Source organism: Sturnira hondurensis, unplaced genomic scaffold (assembly GCF_014824575.4).
Source record: "Sturnira hondurensis isolate 20B ecotype Veracruz unplaced genomic scaffold, ASM1482457v3 Scaffold0006829, whole genome shotgun sequence".
Lineage (NCBI taxonomy): Eukaryota > Metazoa > Chordata > Mammalia > Chiroptera > Phyllostomidae > Sturnira > Sturnira hondurensis.
This window is the reverse complement of record NW_028079460.1, coordinates 1069091-1092656: the sequence shown is the minus strand read 5'-3', so window position 1 is coordinate 1092656 and position 23566 is coordinate 1069091. Positions and strand designations below refer to the sequence as shown.

The 23566-nt window shown below is 47.0% G+C and overlaps 1 protein-coding gene across 1 annotated transcript; it reads right to left on the bottom strand.

The window, feature by feature from the left end:
* Positions 1 to 1099: 1099 nt before the first annotated feature.
* SHE (Src homology 2 domain containing E) lies at positions 1100 to 17650 on the bottom strand. The gene is made up of 6 exons (XM_037050648.1): positions 16729 to 17650; positions 14649 to 14775; positions 6611 to 6916; positions 5131 to 5287; positions 4693 to 4812; positions 1100 to 3458 (listed from the first exon to the last, which is right to left on the bottom strand). Exons 1-6 carry the CDS (start codon positions 17326 to 17328, stop codon positions 3272 to 3274), a joined length of 1497 nt encoding a protein of 498 aa, XP_036906543.1. The 5' UTR covers positions 17329 to 17650; the 3' UTR covers positions 1100 to 3271.
* Between the last annotated feature and the right edge of the window lie 5916 nt (positions 17651 to 23566).

Here is a 23566-nt window from a genome sequence, read left to right as displayed (position 1 = left end):
AGCCTGCAAGGAACCGGCCTGCAACCCAGGCATGTGCCCTGACTGGGAATCGAACCGCGATTGTCTGGTTCGCAGGCCTGCGCTCAATCCACTGAGCTACGCCAGCCAGGGCCAATTTGTACTTCTTAATCCCTTCACTCTTTTCACCCTCTCCTCTCCTGCCCATCTGGCAACTGTCAAAATGCTTTGTCTCGAGTCTGTTTCTATTCAGTTTATTCATTTTGATTTTTAGATTCAATTGTTGATAGATATATATTTATTGTCATTTAATTGTTCATATTTTTTATCTATTTTTTCTTCTTAAAGGAGGCCCTTTAATATTTCATGTAATACTGGTTTGGTGGTGATTAACTCCTTTAGCTTTTCATTGTCTGGGAAACTCTTTGTAGGTCCTTCAATTCTAAATGGTAGCTTCGCTGGGTAGAGCAATCTTGGTTGGTCCTTGCTTTCCATCACTTTGAATATTCCTTGCCAATTCCTTCTGGCCTGCAAAGTTTCTGTTGAGAAATCAGCTGATAGTCTTATGGGAACTCCCTTATAGTTAAGTAACTGCTTTTCTCTTGCTGCTTTTAAGAGTCTCGCTTTACCTTTAACCTTTTGCATTTTAATTATGTGTCTTGGGGTGGACCTCTTTGGGCTCATCTTGTTTGGGACTCTCTTCACTTCCTGGACGTGCATTTCTATTTCTTTCACCAGGTTAGGGTAGTTTCCTTTCATATTATTTCAAATAGGTTTTCAATTTCTTACTCTTCTCCTGGTACCCCCATGAGGGAACGTTGGAATGCTTGAAATTGTCCCACATGCTCCTTATACTATCCTCATTTTTTGGATTCTTTTTTCTTCCTTATATTCCAAATTGCTGACTTGATTCTTGGCTTCATCCATTCTACTGTGAGTGCCTCTAAGTTATTTTTCATTTCATTTAGCATATCCTTTACTTATGGCTGACTTTTATGGTTTCCATGTCTTTTTTTATGCTGTTTAAGTTCTCACTAAGTTCATTAAACATCCTTATAACCAATGTTTTGAATTCTCACAACCCTTGGGGGTACAATGTACCGATTTGGCACATTGCTTGCCTCCTAAAAAATATTTACTATTTTTTTCCTTGAGTTTTGTTCTTTCATTTGGGACGTGTTTCTCCATCTCCTCATTTTGGGAGCTTCCCATGTTTGCTTCTATATATTAGGCAGAGCTATGTCTCCCAGGCTGGTAGAGTAGCCTAATATAGTAGGTGTTTGGTAGGGTCTAGTAGCACAGCCTCCATATTCACCTGAGCTGGGCACTCCAGGCGTGCCCTCCCCCGGTGTTTGTCCTGTATACACCCTCCTGTTGTAGTTGAGCCCTGTTTGCTGTCGGCATGTCAGTGGGAGGGGTTGCCCCCCAGGCTGATCAGCTGCAAGGACTGGCTGTAACCACCACGGAGGATCGGCTACACAGGGGCCCACCCCATGGAACAGGACTTACTTCAGTAGAGCTCTGGCACCTGCTGAGTCTGCCCCCTGACTGTGTTGCTTGTGGAGGTGGCTGGGTGGTGCTTCAATGTGGTGTGAAGCTGTCTACTGGGTGCAATGGCTCTGGGGTCTCCCTAGAGGTGCAGGCCAAGGTCTGCTGCCACCTGTGTTTTGCCGGGGGCCTCCTGGCATGAACTACACAGTGATCTGTAGATAGCTGCTGCTTGTGCTGGGCTTGGAGGGCCCAGGAGATGCCAAACTGTGAATTAAGGCCACCTGCCACTAGTGCCAGGCTTGGGGCAAATCAGCAAGAGGTACGTGGCACAACAAGACTAGATGCTACTTTTTCAAGAAATTTTAAGAAAGTCTGAAGGAGGTGCCAAGACAGGCCATTCATATGGAAAAGCCACAGGAAACAACGGATGGGCCCGGTGGGACAGGGTCTCGGGGAATCACCAGGGCAGGGCAGCGACGGCCAGGTTGAAGGAGACTCAGATATGGGGGGAGGTCTCAGCAAAAGAACAAGAGCCTCTGCCAGCGCTTCTGTCTGGGAAAAAGCTGCCCCTCCAGCCCTTTTTCTCATGCCAGATAATTCCACTCCTCCCCATATGTCCCTATGTCCCTGGTGCCCTCTGAGCTGTTGCCCTAGTGCTGTAGCTTAGAGAGAGCGAGTCCATATAAGTCTACGCACAGGCCCTTTAATAGGGACTGGCTGGGAGCCCAGAAGCCTCTGTCTCTCTGAGCTGATCCCTGCTGGTTTTTAGAGCCAGAAATTATGGGGACTGCTCTTCCTGGCACTGGAACCCTGGACTGCAGGGCCTGGTGTGGGGTTGGGACCCGCTGCTCTTCAGGGTGACCCCCGCAGCCAAGATACCCCTCCTATTTTTATCTACCACATGTGGGTGTGGGACCAGCCTGTTCACGTCTCTGCTTCTCCTACCAGTCTTGATGTGGCTTCTTCTTTATATCCTTAGTTGGAGGACTTCTGTCCAGCTAGATTTCAGCCAGTTCTGGATGATGGTCGTTCCATAGCTTAGTTACAATTTCGATGTGGCTGGGGGAGGATGCGAGTACCACATTTACCCTCTCCACCATCTTAACTGGAAGCCACAGTTGGTGATTCTTAACTCATCCTTCCTATTTATGTTTATGTTACCGATTTGCTGAAATGATGAAAATGCTTACAGAGATAGAGAAAGCACAAATTCCCTTAGAAGGCTTATCACAAAATAACCCTTATGCCAGACCCTAAAGTTGTGAATTTTCATGGACTGTGAAGCTGAACTAGCCACCTGAGAAAGACAGCTTTCTCTAAGGTCCACTCTTCACTTACTCTCTGCCATTCAGCCTTTTGTCCAAGAAGGGATCCGGTATCATAATCTCTTCTGGTCCACCCGACCATTTTTTGCTGTCTTATGTAAGAGCCAAGTATGTTTGTGTTGGTGTGTTTGAAGACCAGGCGTTCCAGGAGACAATTAGTGCACCTCTGGAGAACGTCGATATTCCTGGACTCCTGACTTGCCTTCGCTGAGGGCCACACCACAGAGAGAGAACACCCAGTCCGGAGAGTGGAGGCGACTGGTAAGTTATAATTTCTTCCTACAAAACTAGTTAGCAGGGAGAAGAGGGACAGGTCAGTAACCAAGTGTCACGGAATGGATTCAAGCCCAAAGACTTTCTGACTTATTAAGGAAGGAAGACTTCCACTTCCTACCAATCATTACAGCACAGTCCAGCCTTGTGCCCTGAAACGCTGGTGGAATGCTGATGCCCTCCTAGGTGTGAGAGGCCCAGCCAGGGCTTTCCGTGGCTGAACCTTAGTGTAGCTTGTTGTGCACGGGGTAGAGTAAGGTCATGTGTTCTGCCCCCTTGAAAGGCAACTTCTCATTGGAGTAATAGTGTACCACTTCGGGGATGCTGTCAAAGACTGCGCTGGTCTGGTTCAGCGTGTACTTGTTGTCCTTGGTCTGAGCCACTATGATGTGGACGCATCCTTGACTAGTCCTGGAACAAACAAATCAAGGAGGGAGACGTGAGTGAGTGAACAGGGGAATCCCTCCCCACTGAAAACACCCCAGTTAGATTCAAAGGCGGACAGGCTTTCATCCATTCCTGGAACTGTTATACACAAGTGCAGCCCTTAACAAATGTGTGTCCTCTTTGCACTGTCTATCCTTAGTACATACAAGTCGTCAGATACCAGACAAGAAACACAAACACCACAGAGAAGTCCAGTCCCTCCTGGCCCCCAAATTGCCAAACTAGTGCCTAAGCCCAAGCACCAGTCGGCTAAGGTGAGGTTTAAACTCATGCTCCTCACCACAGCCAAAAGGACGTGTATAAATTTCCCTCCTTCTTTCCTCCCCAAAGAATGCATTAAGAATAATAATTTAAAAAACTGTTCCTCCTCCCCCTCTCTCCCACCCCACCTCAATCTGGAAAGACTGTTCCTGGTTCCATATAATGACAGCGGGCACCGAAGGCTCCAAGATCTAATCCGCGAGTGCTGGTTTCAGGAACACGGCACAGCTATTCCTGGTATTGTGTATCTGCCGGCCTGTCCCGCTTTCCGAGCCGCTTTGCTCAAACGCCCTCCCGCCCCAACCCCTTCCCCCCCAGCCTGATTGTTTCAGCTGCAGGGGCTCAGCTTCCTCAGGAAGGAAATGCCGCTAGGGCGCTTGACAATGATCCTCCAATATAGCACCGCTGGGCTGGCGCAGCCGCGAGCGTTTCCATGATTCAAGCTTCACTGGGCCTACCAGGCAAAAATGGATGTTCTGTGTACAGTGAGACAAGGAACTCATAGCAAGTCAGCACTTCCTTCTTCACCAAAAGAAGCTGGTATCAAAATTGACCTGACATTTGAACAATCAAGGGATCTAATTTATCAAAATCCCAAAACACTAGGGAGTAAAAGAAGAATGACTGAAGTATCCTGTAAGATATTATTCTTTTTATCAGGAGCCACTTCTCTGGTGAGGGGGCCTACTTTAGATGGAGTAATACAAAGTAGAAATTGACTAATGTACAAAACCAATTTTGTATTCTAATCAGAGCGTTTCCTATCCATTGTCTAAGCAAATGCATCTTTTCTGGCAACAAATGCCCCTGTGAAACACCTGGAAATAATATCTCTTTTGACTGGTCATCTGATCAGGATAGGAAAGACCAACATGGCGCAACCCCTGCCCCCCCGCCCCTGTATCCAAACGGGACACCAGGAGGCCACCGCACTCACTTCAGTGCAATGGAGTACCGACTGGTCCCTGATTCGCTATTCCGAACCAGGTAACCGGCTTCTTTGCAGGGTTGTAGTCGACTCTCAGCCTCAGCACGGGTGATGGCACCATGATACCAACTGAAAAATGGAGTTGGGGGAGACACCACAAGCGTCAAAACAGAAATCCAGGAGGGAGCTACTGGGCTAGTGTCATTTTAAAAGTTTCTACTCTACATAGGAGAATGAAATTTAAACTCAGGCTCTTGGGATGTAGTATACTTTCCATTCTGCACAAGTGCACTGGGCTTTGAAAGTGGGTCTTTATTACCAAGCCCACCCAGACAAGTCTTCCTGAGCAGGAATAATCAGGTAAAAATGGGCCAGTGCTCCCCCCACCCGCAGGCTGTGGATGAGCTGCCAGCTGCTGTCTGTCACGTGGCTGTGCGGGGGACTCACGGCTGCTTCTCCAGCGGCAGGGCGGGGTCCACTCTCTCCCCCTCACTGTGGTCGGAGAGGGCTGGCTTCAGGATCTTCGGGGTCCAGCTCTTCTGCCGGTGGTGCTGCCTCACTGTCTCCTCCTTTGTGGAAGGTCGCTCAGAGCCTTCAAACTGAACTGGAAGGAAGGCTCCGTTTAGCATCAGAGGCCACTGAGGCGAACCACGAAAACTTCAAGGGAAAAACCTCTTTGTCTGGCTCGGCTGGAGAAAGCAGCTCTCACCGTCCCTTTACTATTTGTTCTACAGACACCGGGGTAGCTGCGCCCGCTGTCTTCGGTGTCTGATGCCTCTGCAAGCACCCAGACAGCTACATTTTCCGTGAGATACTCACCACCGTAAAGCAGTTTTACAATATGAAAGGGAACCACCTTAATATATTTCAGCATGTATTTTAAAAAAACTCTTAAGTTGTGGTATATTTCGAGTAAAAGACTAAATGTAGTCTTTTAGGTTACAGGTGATGATTCCTTGCAAGAGTGTGTTTCATTCTATGAAATCCAGAGAAAAGTTCTTACTATGAAATAATGAAACAAAAAGAAAATAAACTGTGACTACTAAAGTTGCAGAAAGTAACTACTGAATGTTGCCTTCCAGATGCCATGACATGTAGGCTGGAGAAAACAGAGGGAGGGGCAACGGGAGCCCCCCGCGCAAGTGGCCAATGGAGATCTGTGAAAGGAAGACGAAAGGAACACTCGAAGTGACCTGACTGCTGGCTGTCAGGTGTGCTACCTTCTCTGCTCACCCTTTACACTGACTAAACATTTAATCACAAACTGGGCTTTACTACTGGGAGGAAAAGACATCCCTAAGTTTAAAAATCAAAGGCAACAGAATTTATGTGGTCAGTCAAGTAGAAAAACTATGTCCCGGGAGAAGCAAGATGGCCAATTACCTTTAATAACTACTGACAACCTATCACCTTCCTCGTCAGTTACTTTAAAAATTCATACTTAAGAATGGATTCCTTTAGAATTTTTTGCCAAAAAGTAACAATAAAAAAAAGCTGGCTTCATTCAGCTTTCCAACCACCTCTACCTGAAATCCATTTGATGCCATTTTATAAATAGGGATTTTAGTACCAAGTAAGAGCTAGAAAAGCTGCTGGCTATTCGAACGATTCGGTGATCTAGTAAGGTTTTTCAACAGTCATTTAAAGCATTTCCAAAAACAGCTGTGCCCTGTGAAGAGAAAGGAAAACAAAGATGCCCAGAAGGGTGAGAGAGAAACGCAAGATGAAGGGCTCTTCTTCAGTCCTGGTCTTCCAACTAGGCCCAGTTCTTGTTTTCCCGACCAAATTCCTAGGAAACAGACTTGCAGTCGAGGAAGTAAAAAACGTGGCTCTGGCTGAAGGGTCTGGAGGGCGCAGGTCTCCCAGCAGGGCAGCAGGGAGGCAGGGGGCACCCTTCACCTGACACGCGCCCCAACCCGCCCCTCACCTGAAAGCGCGCGCACGATCTGCTCCTTCTTCCACTCCCACGGCTGCTCGTACTCGGCCGCGGGCCGCTCATCATCCTCGGGCAGCCGGCCGTGCGCGTCCGGGGGCCGGGCCTTCCGCTCTGGGCCCCCTTCGGCCGGCTCGTAGGGCGTGTCGTACAGCTGCGGCGGCTTCCCCAGCAGGTCCTTGGAGCTCCGTCTCTTGGCCAGCACCTCGGGTTTCGTGCCCGCCTCCCCTGGCTCACAGGGGCTGTCGAGCAGCTGAAGGGCCTTCACCAGGGGGTCTTTGGACCCTCGGCGTCTAATTTCTGAAAAACACGCAGCCCACAGAACACTTTGAAAGAAATGTGCCACAGAAGCCTGGTAAATCACAGAATTCCCTCTTCCCCCAGGACAGTCTGTGTGGAGGAAGGTGACCGCCAACATTGTTCCTTCAGGGCCGGCTACTTCCCGGCTGCAGGACCGAGCCTCCCTCCGGGCCAGGCAACGGGATGGGGTCATACACAGCATTAGAGACCACGTGCGAAGACAGGCGTGCGCCAGGGGCCGCCTGCAGTTTGTGGGAGCGGAAGTGTGCCAGTCACTGGGCCCGTGTTGGTTCTGAGTGTGGTTCGCCTGCAATTTTCACATGTTGTTAGGAAGCTGGGATAAAAGTATTTTAATAAAAATCGATGGAGTGTTTACTATCTTCAAAGCACTGGGCATTAGAGTTCTTGACCTCTGGGTAGTTCCAATATGGTGGGAGAAGCCAGACACACTCACAAATAACACATAATGATGGTGTACTATGCATTAAGCACTATTCTAAGTGCATTGCAGTTTTCATAGCCACTCTATGAAATGGGTACTAGCACCATATTTTTGGACCATAAGACACACCTAGGATTCAGAGAACAGGAAAAACATTTTTGAAGCAAAAAATGTGGTATTTATTAATATAAATAACATAATATTTCACCAATGTAAATGTAATGCTACATTCGGACTATAAGACTCACCTCCCTTTCCCTCCCAAATTTGGGGGGAAAGTGCATCTTACAGTCCGAAAAATGTGGTAGTTCCCTGATATCAGAGCAAACTGAAGCCCAGAGAGTTGAAGGAAATTGTCCAAGCTGTTAGGTGGCCTAGATTCCAAAGCAGGAAGTTGGGCTCCAGAAGCCATACTCTTCACCACTAAATTTGGATTGGCTCCAAGTGGAAGAGAAATGGAAGATGAGTTGACGCTGATAGAGGAGGTCATTTCCAGTGGAGGAAGCTGCATGAGTGAAGATACGGAGGTGGGAACCATGGAGGGCTTGTTCCCAGAAGGGACAGTTGAGAGATAAGTTCAAAGGACAGAGGCCAGGAGGGGGCAGAGGCCGTGGGGGAAGCTGCCGGGGGACAGGCAGGCCAGGGCACCGCAGTGTAGGGGTTGTAAAGGCAAGGGTGCACTGCAGAATGACTGTTTTTTAAAAACAGGCAATAACAGTTATATTTTATTTTGTTGGAAGATAACTCCAACACAGTATACAGTATAGAATATGCCAGAACGATATGGTCTGGACTGAGGCATAGAAATAGATGCAAAAAACCAGATGCAAACCAACCAGCCCTCACCCAACCTGCCAGCCAACCACAGTGGGAGAAATCAGAAGAGCCCAGGGCCTGACCAGCTTAGAGCCCAGAGGCCTTGGCAGGTGGAGCGGACGATGCTCACAGTCTGGCCAACCAGAGCTGGTGACGCAGAGCAACAGAAGCATTACAGGCTCTTCCAAATGTCCATCAGGAAGCCTTCAATCTGCCCACTTGCTCACAGTCAAAGAGGACCTTTCTAAACACAAACATCTCACCTCATCCATTAATACCCCGATAAACTCTTAGCTGTCTACTTAAAAGGTACAGACTGCTCGGCTTGGCATGGGAGGCCTTCTGTGACCAGGTCACTGTCTCCCTCTCCAATTTCTTCTCTCAACACTACCATTCCTGTCCCTCTGGAATCCAATTCTTTGTTCCAACAAATGGAACTTGTGAAGTTCCCTGAGTACCACACTGCCTTATACCCAGTAATGTCTGGGTGATTTTCCACCCTTCGAAAGCTGACCAAGCTTCTCTTCCTCTAACCCCCACCTCTCCCAGGGACCACCACTTCCCCAAGCCACTCTCACCTCGCACTTCCCCCACTGCTCGGATCTGCTTGTCCCTGTGCCTGTGTTTCCAGTTTGGTGGAGACCACCAGGGCAGGGGCCACCCCTGTCTCGTTTATGTTTGTAGGACAGAGTTGTGCTAAATAATAATTGGATGGATGGGAGGAGAAAGAGAGACAGGTAGGAGCTTTCAGAGTCCTTCCAGCAGGTGACAGCACAGACCCAGGGCTCAGCAGAGAAATGAAGGACAAAGTTACATGTCAAGCAGTTACTCACCAACGAACTTTGTCGTCAGTACCGTGAGTGAAAGGAGGCAGCTGAAAAGAGGATGGAAGGCAGGGTCTGGGGCCTCTTCAGTGAAGGGTGAATGGAAGGAGAGTGCTGGCAAAGAAGACTGAGGAGTGGTCAGGTGAGGAGGCAATGCCATCGAAACCAAGGAAAGGGAGAATGTCCACAGGTAAAACGGGCAGGGAGACACTCTACGGAGAAGAATCACTGACTCAACAAGACTTCTATAACAAGGAAAGGACAACAAATGAAACATTCAAAAGAAAAGGTACTAAAATCAGGACACTAAATTAGAAAGGACAGAATTTACTAATAGGGTGAGGCTGTGACTCTGCTGGATAGGGTCCCTGGCGGCAGCCCACTGGAAGCTGCCTGCTTTAACAGCCATGGATGCCCGGGTCCTCCTACCAGAGCCCGATTTAACCGGTCGGTGTTCAAAAGCTCCCCCAGGTGATTCTAATGAGCATCGAAGCCTGAGAGGCACTGCCACGCCTCCTGGGTGGCCCTGGCCGCNCTGGCCGCCCCCCCCCCCCCCCCCCCCACTCCTTTCTGCTCTCCAGAGCTCTCGTTGTCTCTGCTAGCCCCATCCCAAACGGAAGGGTTCTCCTCTGTCTAAAGCCTCGGAGGCAGCAGAACGGGAGCACCGGAAGAGCCGCCCGCCCCAGGCAGGAAAGGCGCCCGGGGCTGCCTCCGGCCCAAGCCTCTTGACTCTCAATCCAGCTGCGTTTTTTCTTCATTGCTTATTCCAGATGGAGTTATGGAAAATAAGAAACAAAAACATGCTCTGCTCTTGGTTCAGTTAAGATAAGGCTGGGGTTTTTTAAAGGAAAGAGAAAACACAAAGGAACTCAAGGGACGGATTTGGAATTTTTGAAGTTTCTGATCAAAACCTAAGTCTGCCCGCAGTTGAGTCTAGCAGTCTCGGGGAGCCTTCCCCATTTCTCGCCTCTATCCCAGCTGCACTACATGCAAAGGAAGTGACTGCAACCTTAAGATAGAAGGAGTCCCCTCATAAGAAAATTTCAATAAATTGTGTTAAAACAATATGCAGTGATTAGAATCCTGAGTTCTTATGACAGGTGTGTTTACGTTTTTGCTTTTGAGATGAGGTCTTGCCCTTCTATTGTAGGCAATCTGCGCACACAGCCCTCTGGGAAAAACAGTGGGGAAGCACAAAACTGAGAATGTCCCTTCCCAGGATGGTCCTGGAATTGGGCAAAATCTGCAAAGTTTTATCATCTTTTTAAACAATGTTTAATTAGGGGGGGGAAGGGCTTGAGTGCAGGGCCCCTCCGCCCCTTCAAGGGAAGTAACCTTCCAGTCCATTCCAACACCTGGCTGCCCCCAACCTGAGGCGCCATAGAAACAGAAACAATCGTGGGGCTGCAAGCCGACCCTTCCTGCAGGGAGAATAGCCCCTGACGTGCAGAGCTGGCTCTGAGAGGAAACGAGCCTGAGAAGGAGGAAATGGAGAAAGGAAGCTACACCCTGGCTCTGCCGATAGAGGCCATTTACATGGCAGACAACAGAATGTGGCCCCGGGCTGCAGATAAACACCCATCTGCAGCTGAAACCCAGGCCTGACCCGCACCGGCTAACTCGACAGTGTGAAACACAGTATGGGTCTCCGTCTTCCCTTCCCTATTCCCAGCTCTGGCCGTGCATAATTTGCCACTTCTATTTAAAAACATAGCAGAAGACTAAGACTTCCTTCAGCTAAGTTAATTGTAGTTATCAATTGCTATTTCTCGAATTGTCCAGAATTGTCTTTGAAAAAGAAACTCTCTCTCTGAAGTGTCCAAATAATGGCTGAATTCACTGGATGCGCACATGCTGGCACGTGACACCCAGTATCTCAGGGAAGCCTCAGGGCGGGGCGAGGGGGCAGTCCCATCTCGCAGGTGAACAAACTGAGGCTGTGCGGCAGTCAACGGGGGCGCCATTCTGCACGAAGGCCAGAGCCTTCTCTGTCACTCCTCACTGGATGCCCAAAGATCTCATTTAAAACATTAAGTACAACTTCTATAATGCACCTTTTCCCCTCATTCATAATGTTTTCAAAACTAAACTTAGAGCCTCATAAGGCTCTTTTTCACTCTAAGAATCAGAAGGGGTGTTCGATAACTTTACTCACATCTTTTATCAGTGCTCAAGCTTTTGATTTAAAACTACTTCAACATTTCCTGAATGAAAACAGATATAATTCAGAAACCCTGAAATTTAAGTATAACAAGGAAAGTATAGACATTAAGGAAATCAAAAATAGTCTTCTATTAATATTTTTTCAAAGTGGTTAATTTTTTAAATGGAGACCCGAACAATGAGATTCTCTTTCAGATTGTATTATTTAAACAAACCAACAAAACCATTTGGAGGCAAAAATTAAAAAATTTAAAACCACTTGTGGCTGGAACGCTGTAACTAAAACCAAAGGTTGGTGAATGACCTGTATTTCCACCCATATAATCTGGACAAGTTTTTGAATCTTCTGAACCCTGGCTTCTTCAATGGTAACACACAGACTTCTAAGACCCACTTCTCTGGGTTGTAGGGCCCAGTGCGGGGACCTGGCAAGTTCGGCACCTCACAAGTGCTCAATTTGTGTGATAACCAGCTGTGGGAGGAACTTCGGGGCTGAACAACGGCTGTTGTCTTAGGGAGCTTCTAAAGACCCTTTTAATGCTTAAGTTTTTACTTGGTGGCTAAAACCCAGAAAGCTAAATTATACAGAATATTTCTACTAATTATTTAGCTACAATGATCCTGCTAATTTATCAGAAAAGCGAAGAAGTTTATACTATTACTGCCTCGTATTTATAGTCATATCTTTTTATGAACAATTCTTTGAATAAATCTAAGTGAGAATTTCTTCATAAATTTATAAATTTTTAGCTGTTAAAAGTTGAGAACAAAGTCTTGGAAGAGATCCAGGGCGCCTAGATCCCAGTTACGTGGCCACAGGAAAGTACTAAATGCCTCTTAATTTCTGTTTCTTCCTCTATCCCTGAGGCCAGCGATGTTTCTAATTCTCTAATTCACGACACTTACCACACCTTTCTTTAAATTTTTTTTTTCCTGACAACACTATTACAGATGTCCCCTAACCATACTTTTTGGTGACATGCTTTCTTCTGTGCTGGTGTTAGGTTTGTTACCCTCTAGGCTGGGAGGGTCACACGCCCCGGGCCACGCGGGTTTTGTTCTCTGTATGCCCAGCTCCCAGCACAGGGCCTGGTGCTTGGTAAAGCAATACTTGTTGGATGTTATAACACAACCTCACGAACAGTGTTATACACCCAAGGTACTGTAAAATCAGGCATGTTGTTTCCACTTCACAGGCACCAGAAAGGCAGGACAGAGGCTGGGTGCTCCAGAGTTAAACCCCTCATTAGCACTGTCTCCTTCTCCTACAGAAATGCTGAAACAAACCGAAAAGAAATCCCTCATGTTTCTCAAGAAATATGGGGCATTTCTGAACTTGGACTTGACAGCAAATCACAAGGAGCAAACTGAACAAAAAAGGTAAAAGGTTTAAAAAAAAACAAACCAGCGCAAAACTTTTATTCCCAGCTTCCGATATACTCACTTCCTGTTATTCTGTCCAGCTGTGTAACCTATGGGTAAAATAAGAGGTATATTCTCTACACTGACTAAGAAAGTGCCTTTTAATATATTTTAATATATTATACATGAAGAAACTTTAAAACTCACCAATATTTTTAAGAGCATAGAAAAAATCTAGTAATTAGAGAAAGTAATTGATATTTTAATAAGCTTGAATTTATTCTCCAATTGATTAATTCCATATTCCTAAATAATTTACTCATGTAAGTGATTTAAAACAGAGCCTAGAACTTAATAAATGCTTGAATATTAAATGCTATTATTATTATTATTATTATTATATTTGATGTTGGGCAATTTTGACTTTTCACTATAACCGTCTTTTCGAGTCTCAGTGGAAAGGGGACTTACTTATCAGCACAGTTCAAAGTGCTTTTGCACACATCATTTCTTGTCTTGGGGGAACCTGGTGTAGGAAGCAGACCACCCCACCTGGCATGGGAAGATCTGAGTTTTAATTTCTGCTCTGTCTCTTAAAAAAAGGTTTGTGACATAGGCAAGTTAGAATCTCTGTAACCAGGGGACAGTACTGGAGTCCCCTAGTTTATAGAGTTTTGTGGGGATTACCTGGAAAAAAAAGATACATTCATTTTTAAAAAGCACAGCATTTTCCTGATGACCAGCGTGGCCCCACAAATGAGCAGCTGGGCCAGTTCATATAAACGATTTATTCCAGTGAGAAAGAAAGAGGAAACTAAAATCCAAAGGACAAAGAAAGGTGAATTAAAAGGAAGCATTGTTTTTTTAGAATATCTTTTTCCTCAATTTATGTGAAAGTAATTCTTTCCCCCGATTTCTTTCAAGACTCCAATATTTTAAAAAATTCTGACTAAGTTCATTTTCACTTCCTTTCATTCACAGATTTCATTAGAGGTCACAGTCCAGTGACCTTCAGGGTCACCGCCTGGCCAGGGCACACCCTCCGCAAACCCACGCCTTATCTCTGCAAGCAGAGCGCAGGAAGCAGAGCAGGGCTTTCCTGCGGCAGCTCATTTTCATTCGAAGCCTGTCTCGACCCTTCCAGGGTGCTGCCGTTACCGTCTGCTCCACTTTTCTGAGACTAAGCTTATGGAGTCTGAGCCTGACAGCTTGTCAATCTGTTCTTAAACAGAAGAGACCATCTTTAACGCGTGACCAGTTATTAACCTTTTCCAGGAATGAAATCTATGACACTCAAACAAGGCTACCTTGAGTCAGCACTTGGAAACTTCCTTTCTCATTGTGGATTAAAGAATGTTTAAGGACAGTTAGGTGAATAAACAACTTACTCTAATATTCACAAATAAAGCTAAATAACTAGTAAGTATATAATTTTAAAGTATTGTTTACACTAATTTAAGAGAATTATGAATAAAAGGGAAAAGTTTTTTTTTTTAAGGGCAAAGCTTGATACCAAAAATGACAGGGTGATTGCTTAGCTCACAAGTTGGAACTATCCCACATAAAAAGTTACAAGATTGTCAATTAGTTTTAGGAGGTTTCTCTTGAATAGCTTGGATCATGCTAGTGATTGGTGATCATTCCTTAATAAGTAAATGTTTTGCTCTAATGTTGTAGAGCTTGTCGAGAGATCAGTCGTCTACGCCAACACAGAGGACCTTGTCTTTTTGCATCCTTTAACTTAAAACCTTTTAGGTGTGTATGAGTCCTTTGGTGCAGATTTTCAACTCCCATGATGGATGTCAAAGCTTTGAAAGTGGGCAAGTAATGTATGGAAGTATCTTAAAACTAAAGATCACATCCTGAGCAGATCTGCAAACTCACCATGGAAGAGTGTCATTTTATACAGAATTAGAAAAACTTTAAAGACACCTGAAAAGTCTAAAACTGAAGGAGGCTAACTAGGTGTCTGACTTCAGTTTTGGGTATCATTTCTGTTCCTTCCAGTTGGCAGGGTCTGGTTAAATCGCTTCACCCCTTCCCCAAACAGACAGCGGTCACTGTTTTACACACTCCAAGTGAGTGTGAGATTCCTGCCCCAACTAAGCAGCTCTTGGTTACAAACCTGTTATCATCTGCTGTGCGTCATAGGGTTCCATGTAGCCGTCGTTCTCCCCTACTCTCTCTGCATCCCTTTGACCTTTTGTCCGTTTGGCATCGTACGGGTCAGCATAGTCTTCTAAAATGATGACCTGGAAAGGAGCCGGGCAGGAGAGTTGCTAAGGACTACCATATGCCAGAATGGACGGTCTGCTGATCTGAACAGACGGCGGCATCTCCAACCGGTTCTGGGCGGAGAGCTTTTGCACTTGATCATGTTATTCACCCATCTGATTTTTTTTTTGTAGTATAATTGACCGTTAGCACATCTAAACTCTGCTTATTCCCAAGACTCTTTTCACCTCCTTTTCTTTCCCTAAGCAATAAAGCTTTTGCTGAGTTAAAGGATAGCAGGGATGGGTGGAAGCGAGGGGGGATGTCTACCGCGTTAGAGCATAAAAAAATTAGCTGGCCTACCCTCTTTCCCATGATTTTGGTCTTTTTAGTGCCAGCAAGATGAGCAACATAGTCGCAGTGAATCAGTCAATCACTCAGGCTGAACATCCACTAGCACTGGTTAGGGAATCAAAACAAGACCAAGAACTGCTTTTTGTCCTCAAGAAATTTATAACAGTTCTAAAGAGACACACTTCATAATAAGAAATAGGTCAGAACTAAACAGTAATCTGGGAATTCAAGGTTCAATAATTCACAGGCAGACTTATTCTCATAGGCTGCCGTCAGATAGAGTTTTGATCCATATTTGTGTCAGAAAGCACCTGTTCTTCCTCAAATGCAAAGGGGCCTGGAAAGGTGGTGCGTGTGCAAGGGTTCTGTTCCGCAGCAGCTGCGTGACTAGGTGGGGGGTAAGGCAAGAAACCCCTTCTCTGGGAAGAAGCCTGCTTCCCAATCTCTGATTACATTCTCCAAAGAGTTCATGGAGAAGGACCACTGGAGCTGGGCAGGAAGAATCTGGATAAACAGAGAGAAGTGAGGAAGAGGTTGACGCCTGGATGGGAGCCCTCCACCTGGGAGTAAGAAACTCAGACATCCAGAAGTGACAACCATAGAAATAACCAGGCAACTACTGCCGAGGACTGCAATTGCCTCTCACTGCCCGACTCCATTCTTCTGACTGCCCAGCTCGGTACTGCACTCTCCGAGTACAGGAGGAACAGGAAGTGTGATATGCAGCCGCTGGCTGCAGGTACTTATGATCTAGTCAGGCAGGTAGACCACTAGTATCTGGACCAGCTGGGTCCTTGGCAGTCTTTGGCCCAGGGTAAGGGAAAGAATGAATGGAGGAATGAACAGAAGTGGCCAGCGCAGACACACATGGTCTGTGCTACTGGCTCCTGCCTCCATCCAGGTAGGCAGCATGTCTGAAGCCTAGGCAAGGGTACATTAAAGTTCCCAAGACAGGAAGTGATGCCCATGGCTGCAGTCTGAAAGCTCAGCTTGAACTCTTCTCCCTCCCCCTTCCACAGAGAAGAGTGGATTTCTTTGTTCCATCCTGTATCCCCTGCAGAGCCCCGTGTCGCTCATCCTCTATCTCTGCTGCACAGCAAAGGGTCATGGGCTGAATGCAAGGGCTGTAACCTTTGGGTGCTAGTGAAGCTCAGAGAAGCCCTTTACTAGGTGGAGCTTCTGAGCCAGGGGTGGGGTAGCCTGGGCTGGCCAACCCATTCTCTAGAGCTTTGAAGGTTACCATTCCTTACGCTCAAGAAAAATTAGAATTACACAGTCTTGCTTTGCACACCTTCCTTCCCCCGGCCCCAGGATGTTGAGATTAAAATAAGCCACCACCTATATGGGCGCCAAATTGAACAAAGCAGGAAGGTTTCATTCGATTACTGTTATAAACTGCTAACAAAATGAAATAGTAAATTTCTGCAGTTTCCCATCCTTAGAATGAGGATTTTTCCAGATAAAAAAACGAATGGTTTTAAACAGTCACTTAGAAGTCACCGAATGTTAGGGGAGGTACACATCCTGCCCCTCTCTGTGGCCAAGGAACCCTACCTAGGGGTTAGCAGGTTCGCTGGGCTCCTTCCCACTGTTTCGACTCAGTAGGGGACAGGTGGTTCAGGGGAGACTGTTCTTACCGTGTCTTGCTGCTTAATAATCTTGCCCTTGTCCAGCTCAGGGCCCAGGGAAGAAGGGGAAGAGGACGCAGAGGAAGAGCTGCTGCTGCTGCTGCTGCTGCTGCTGCTGGGGTAGCTGCTCTTCCCATTCTTCTCCTGAGTATCTACCTTGATGAGCCTGTTGATGTAGGTGCTGCATCCCGAGCTCTTGGCCGCGCCCCGGTGGGGCTCCTCCTCGGTGGCCCGAGAGTTCTTGCGGCTCTTGCCCGCAGCGGCCTGAATCAACCCCTGCAGGCTGTCCCGTGACAGTCGGCTGTCCTTGGAGGGGCCGATGCCGGCCCTGCCACCCCCCAGCTCGGCCGCCGAGTTCTTGCGGCCCTTACCGGGGGTGGGCCCTGCGCCGCCCGCCTCCAAGTTCTTTCGCAGTTTGCCGCCTCCACCACCACCAGGCTTGGCCCGCTCGGACACCGTCTTCAGGTTCAAGGGAAACTCCTTGAACCACTTGGCCGCCATGAGGGGGGCCTGGCCGGCGCGGCTCAGGAGCGTCGTGGCCGTGGAGCAGGTGAACAAGGAGGTCCAGCCCAGACACAGAGAGGTTCCAGGGGCCGGGGGCCACTGCATTCCCCGGGGCTGGGGCGCTGGAGGCCGTGACCAGACCCTGCGACGGCTGCTCCGTGTCCCCGGCCCGTGTTCGTCTACGCCCGGCAGGGTGGGGCCCCTCCGGCCCGGGGCGGGGGGCCCTGGGCGCCGAGCGGGCGGGCGCAGGCTGCTGCTCCGGACACGGACGGCGACAGGGACAACGCACCGGGGCCCCGCCCGGGCTCCTCTTCAGGGCCTGCACGGACAGGGGGCTTCCCCTGCGTTTTCCTCCAGGAGTAGGAGAGGCCTGGCCCACGGAAGCCCCGAGACAGCCCTACCCACACTCCCAGGGACTAGAGTGCACACAGAGGAGGCAGTGGGAGTGTCCCGGCGCCGGGACAAACGGCGGACAGACGGCGGGCGGCCCACCCCCTCCACGCGCCCCACCCCTCCCTCCGCGGTGGCACCTCCCAGCTGCGCCACCGCGCGCCCCCCCTTCCGCCCAGATAAGGGGGTGGTGGGCGAGGAGTTTGTGCAATGATAGGTCCTGGGGGTCCACGTTAGGGAGAAGGTGGCAGCAGCGGCACGTGCTGGCCAGCCACGCCCCGGAGCTTAGAGTCCCCGAACTTCTCCACCGAACGGGTATCGCCCAGGCGCTGCCTTCAAATGTGCCCAGGGTGCGCCACGTGCTTCTCTCCCACCCCAGAAGCAACCCAGTCGCTCCCCAGAGGGCCAGGTGAGGTGGCTTTGCTCCCTCCACGTCCTCTGTAAACGTTATTTTTGGTGTGTGCGGTGTGTGTGGGGGGAAGTGCCTGATAAAAACGGGTATAGAGGCAGTGGCAAAGCACCGCTCCGCGCCTTGAAAATCGGGCTCTCGCCGCCAGCCCCGGCCGCGGCCATCGCCCCAGCATTGGTTGCTGGGTAGTGGCCCGCCCCCCGCACCCCGCACCCCACGGGTCTGGAAGGAGGCGGAGCACATAGCGATAAGGCCGAAGGCTCCGTGTAGGGACTGCGGAGTGGACTTCCCTGGCCCAGGAGAGGTACTTGGTTCCAGGTCCCGGGGTGTGGGGTGAGGGGTGGTGGGGATAGAGGCATTGGGAGTCAGCTGTGCAACTCACACCCCTATTTCCACTCCATTGGCAGGGCGAGCTGTTGCCAAAGGGCTGGCTGGTAGCTTTCAAAGGGGGTTCTGCAGAATTTTTTGGCGGGGGTGGTGGCAATGGTGGGGATGGTGTGTGGGCGCGGACAGCAGTGACTGAAGGTGTATAGGTGGGGAGGGCTTTGTGAAGATCTGTGGGCCACTTTACGTTAAAAGAGGTCTCTGCCATCCCCCTCCTTTTTGAAGCAGTATGAAAACTTTTTTTAGTTTAAAAACCCCTAAATGTGCCAGAGTCTCACGTAAGAACATTCTAAATCCTCGCTATAACCCATGGGGACTGAGTGATCCTGGCCGCCCATCGGCCTCAACTGCGAGTGGTGCTTTGTGAGCCGACGCGGCGAAAGAAATGCCTGCGTAGATCAGCCAGGTCTTAAAAATCTTTCTTGACTTTTTAGAAAAACTTTACTGAGATATAAGTTGCACACTATAAAATTCACCTGTTTTAAGTGTACAATTAAAAGATATTTAATACATTTACAGTACAACCACCACCACTATCTAAATTTAGAACACTTATATCACCTCAGAAGGAAACCTTCTGAGATTTGCCTATTTCAGACTTTCCGTGTAAGTGGAGTAATAGAACATTTGGCCTTTGTGTCTGGCTTCTTTCGTTTAGCATCATGTTTTTGAGATTCATCTATGTTGTAGCACTTGTCAGTACTTTATTCCTTTTCTACTGCTGAATAATACTCCATTATGTGGCTACACCACATTTTACTGGTCCATTCATACACCATGGACCATTCATACTGGCCCATTCATGCTGGACATTTGGGTTGTTTCCAGTTTGTGTCTGTTGTGATCAGTGCTGCTGTGGACCCTCACGAGCAGGTCTTTGTGTGGACATAAGTTTTAATTCTCTGAAGAAGGCACCCGAGAGTGGAATTCCTGGGTCACATGGAATTCCTGTCTAACTTTCTAATAAACTGCTGCACTGCACTGCAAACGCAAAGTGGCCACACCATTTTACATTCTAACTGGCAATATGAGGGTTCCTGTTTTTTTCACGTCCTCAACACATTATTTTTTTAAGATTTTATTTATTTGCTTTTAGAGAGAGAAAAGAAAGGAATAAAGGGAGAGAGACATCAGTGTGCAAGAGATACATGACTGGTTGCCTCTCACACACCCCCTCCCAGGGACCTGGCCTGCAACCCAGGCATGTGCCCTCACTGGGAATCAAACCAGTGACCTTTCTGTTTGCAGGCCAGCGCTCAGTCCATTGACCCACACCAGCCAGGGCCTCAACGCATTATCATCCGTCCTTTTTATTATAGCCTTCCTAGTGGGTGTTTCATTGTGGTTTTGATTTGCATTTTCCTAATGACTAAGGGTGTTGAGCATCTTTTCATGTGCTTATTGGCCGTCTGTGTATCTCTGGAAAAATGTCTATCAGATCATTTGTCCACTTTCTAATTGGTTTCTTTATCCTCTTGTTATTGAGTTATAGGCTTTTTTATATATTCTTTGTTTTTTTAAAAAAACACAAATAAAATACTTCTCCAGACCAAGGAATAGAGTGGAAACTCGTGATTTTGGAGTCATGTGATCTGAATTCTAAAAAACAGCTTCTCCATTAATGAGCATAGATTGTTATCTTGGACCAATCACCGGGTTATTGTCTTTGAGCCTCCAGAACTTCATCTGTACAATGGGATAATAATGTCTAGTTCTTAAAGTTTCCAGTGAGGATTAAATGAGACAATGTATATTAGCTATTAGCACCTGACAAGCCCTTAAAGGCATCTTTGAAAGATTTATGGGCCTTTGCTTGGGAGGTGTTGATGCCTGCCCTGTTCCAGAGGCCTGTACACTTTTTTTTTGTGAATCACTATGAAATTGGGACAAATGTCCATAACCCTGATTCTGTTCGTAAACCTCTCTGTTTTTATATGTCCGTATCTCCATTTTAAAATTATCTTTTAGTTCTATTTACTTTTTGTTGCAGCTAAAGCTATTGTTTTCTCCCACAGCTGGGAACAATTTAGAGGAGTTACCATTTTTAAAAAAATCTGATGTCTGAATTTATGTTTCTTATGAAATAAAAAAATCCTTTAAAATGACTTGGACAGCCTTTGTATCTGTAGGGAAAAAAACAAGGCCTTGGAGTTAGAGACCTGTGTTACCGCAGTACCTTCTACAATCTTAAGCAAATCATCTGATGTCCTTGAGCTTTTTGGCTTTAGCATGCACCTCGGTGGGGACCGAACTCGCAGCCCAGGTTTTGTGCCTTGACTGGCAATCATACCTGCGACTTTTCTGTTACAGGATGATGCTCCAACCAGCTGAGCCACACTGGTCAGGGTGACAGTAGTATTTCTGACCCCAGGAATTTTACTCTTTGGGGAGGCCAGACTAATGAACCTGAGATAATTATAGAGACACGTAAACATTTAAAACTTGTAATAAGTTCATTTGAGGTATAGATGCAAGGAAAATGGAAATGTAATTTACTAAATTAAAGCGTTCCTAGACCTTTTTTGGGAGCATCTACTATATGCAAAATAATGTGCTTTAAGTTCAGCATGCTTAAAGAGAGATGACCAAGCCTTTGCTCTCAAGGAGCTTAATCTTGGAAGAATGAGAGAAACTAACTTTGTGGAGCCCCTGCTGCATGCTAAACATTTTTCAAAAATTTCCTGGTCTTTGTGCCCCCTTGCCAACCAGTTAAACTCAACCTTGCCTGCCCAAGGTCTATTTTATTCCTCTGATACCACTTACTATATATATATTTTTAAAGATTTTATATATTTTTAGAGAGAAGGGAAGGAAGGGAGAAAGAGAGGGAGAGAAACTTCAATGTGTGGTTGCCTCTTACGCACCCCCTACTGGGGACCTGACCTGCAACCCAGGCATGTGCCCTGACTAGGAATCAAATCAGTGACCCTTTGGTTTGCAGGCTGGCACTCAGTCCACTGAGTCATACCAGCCAGGGTACCACTTACTATATATTAATTACAGAAATGCTCCAGGAAATAGGCTAAATGCTTCTTTCATGTGGTTTTATTAAATTCTTATCATGACTCTGGGTGATGAGTGTTACCTTCACCTTGGAGATGAGGCAGGCAAGTCTGTATGTGGTCCGGGTACATAGACCCAGTGAGTGCTCAACCAAGAGTTGAATCCATATCTAGTTGCCCTGAAGTACCAAACCATATAATCAATAAGACATATCAATAACTCACAATAGTAAAAGATGGATCTATTATGTTTTTATTAGACAAAGAGAGAAGAAAATAGTATTGGAGCATAAAATGAAGACATTCATTTTGACCTAATTAATGAAATCATATTCAACCAGAGGGGGTGGGTTGGGGGATTCTTGGAACCTGGTCCCCTTTCTGTCCTTGGTAGCTGGGAGAACCTGGTACTGGGCAGGGAAGCGGGGACAGAGCCCCTGCAGGCAGTTTCTGCAGTGGTCGGGGAGGCGAGGGCCTCAGCAGCTCTGCCAGCTCTGTCCAGTTGCAAAGCCCAGCTCCCGGGGCCTGCCAGGCCCTGCTGGGCTCCACAGTGATAGAGGGGACCTTTGTCCCTCATCCCCTCGAGAGGAAACCAACAGCCTTTCCCCCAAACCTGTAAACTCAGACCAGCCTTGTAGGAAATTCTTGAGCTAATGGAGTAGGATTTTAGAAAGAAATTTCTGATAACAACTCTAATGTCCTGTGAAGACTTGTAACTTTTCTCTACTTGCAGACCAACAAATTAGTCTGTAGCAGTTTCATGGTTGTAGAAGATGAAAGTTGTGGATCAGAGATGAAGGGTGATTCATTGCTCATAGCCAGCGTCTTTTTCCATTATATTAATGTTTCTTTTTTACACAGAGATAAATCACATGCCATGAAGTTCACTCTTCTAAAGCACATGGTTAAGTGGTTTTGAGTATATGCACAAGGTTGTGCAACCTTCACCACTAATTCTGGAATGTTTTCATTATCCCCCAAATAAGTCCCCTACCCATTAGCAGTTCCTCCTCTTTCCTCCTTCGTCCCAGTCCCCGGAAACCGTTCGTCTGCTTTCTGTCTCTGTGGATGCGTCTGTTCCGGACGTTTCCTATAAGTGGAATCATACAACATGTGGCATTCTTTGTTTTCCTGTACTTAACATAATGTTTCCAGGGTTCATCGCATGATAGTGCACCTCCGTGCTGCGTTCTTTTTATGGCCGGATGGTATTGTATCATATGGATGTACCACCACTTGTTTCTCAGTTCATCATTTGATGGACTCCTGGGTTTCCACTTTTTGACTATTGTGCATAATGCTGCGCTGAACGTGGGTGTGCAAGTTTGTGTGTGAATATGTTTCTGTTTTCTTGGTTATATACCTAGGAGTGGAATTACATGTGATAGTCCTATGGTTATCTTTTTCAGGAACGAGCAAACTGTCTTCCAAAATAGCTGTACCATTTTATATTTACACCAGCAATGCACGAGCACTCCAACGTCTTCACGTTCTCACCAAAACCTGCCTTTTTCACTGTAGCCATCTAGTGGACGTCAGGTGGTATCTCATTGTGGTTCTGATTTACATTTTCTTAACAACCAAAGAGCAACTGCTTATGTGCTTTTTGCCATTTATATGTCTTCCTTGGAGAAGTATCTGTTTAAATCCTTCACTCTGACCTGTGTGACTCAGTGAATTGGGCATCATCCGAAAAACCAAAAGGTTGCCAATTTAATTCCCAGTCAGGGCACGTGCCTGGGTTGCGGGCCAGGTCACCCCAGTAGGGGGCGCATGAGAGGCAACCACACATGGATGTTTCTCTCCCTCTCTTTCTCCCTCCCTTCCCCTCTCTCTAAAAGTAAATAAATAAAATATTTTAAAAAAATCATTTTGCCTTTTAATCAGATCTCTTATCATTGATTATATGATATGATTATAGATATTTTTCCCATTTAATTCTTTTCACTCTTTTTACAGTATCCATTGCCACAAAAGTTTTAATTTTGATGAAGTCCCACTTTCTAATTTTTTGGTTGCTTGTGCTTGAACTGTCATGTCCAAGAAACCGCAGCCTGATCTGACATCTCGAAGGGTTACTCCTGTGTTTTCTGATGCGAGCTTTAGACCGCCAGCTCTTGTGCAGGTCTGTGACCCTTCCTGAGTGAGTCTTAAGCAT

Excerpts from the sequence above, each read along its gene's own strand:
- SHE (XM_037050648.1), bottom strand. The coding sequence starts at position 17,328 with ATGCAGTGGCCCCCGGCCCCTGGAACCTCTCTGTGTCTGGGCTGGACC. Across the intron at positions 6,917-14,648 it reads CGCACAGCAGATGATAACAG|AAATTAGACGCCGAGGGTCC; the intron begins GTTTGTAACCAA and ends CGTGTTTTTCAG. Across the intron at positions 3,459-4,692 it reads CGGTACTCCATTGCACTGAA|GACTAGTCAAGGATGCGTCC; the intron begins GTGAGTGCGGTG and ends TGTTTGTTCCAG.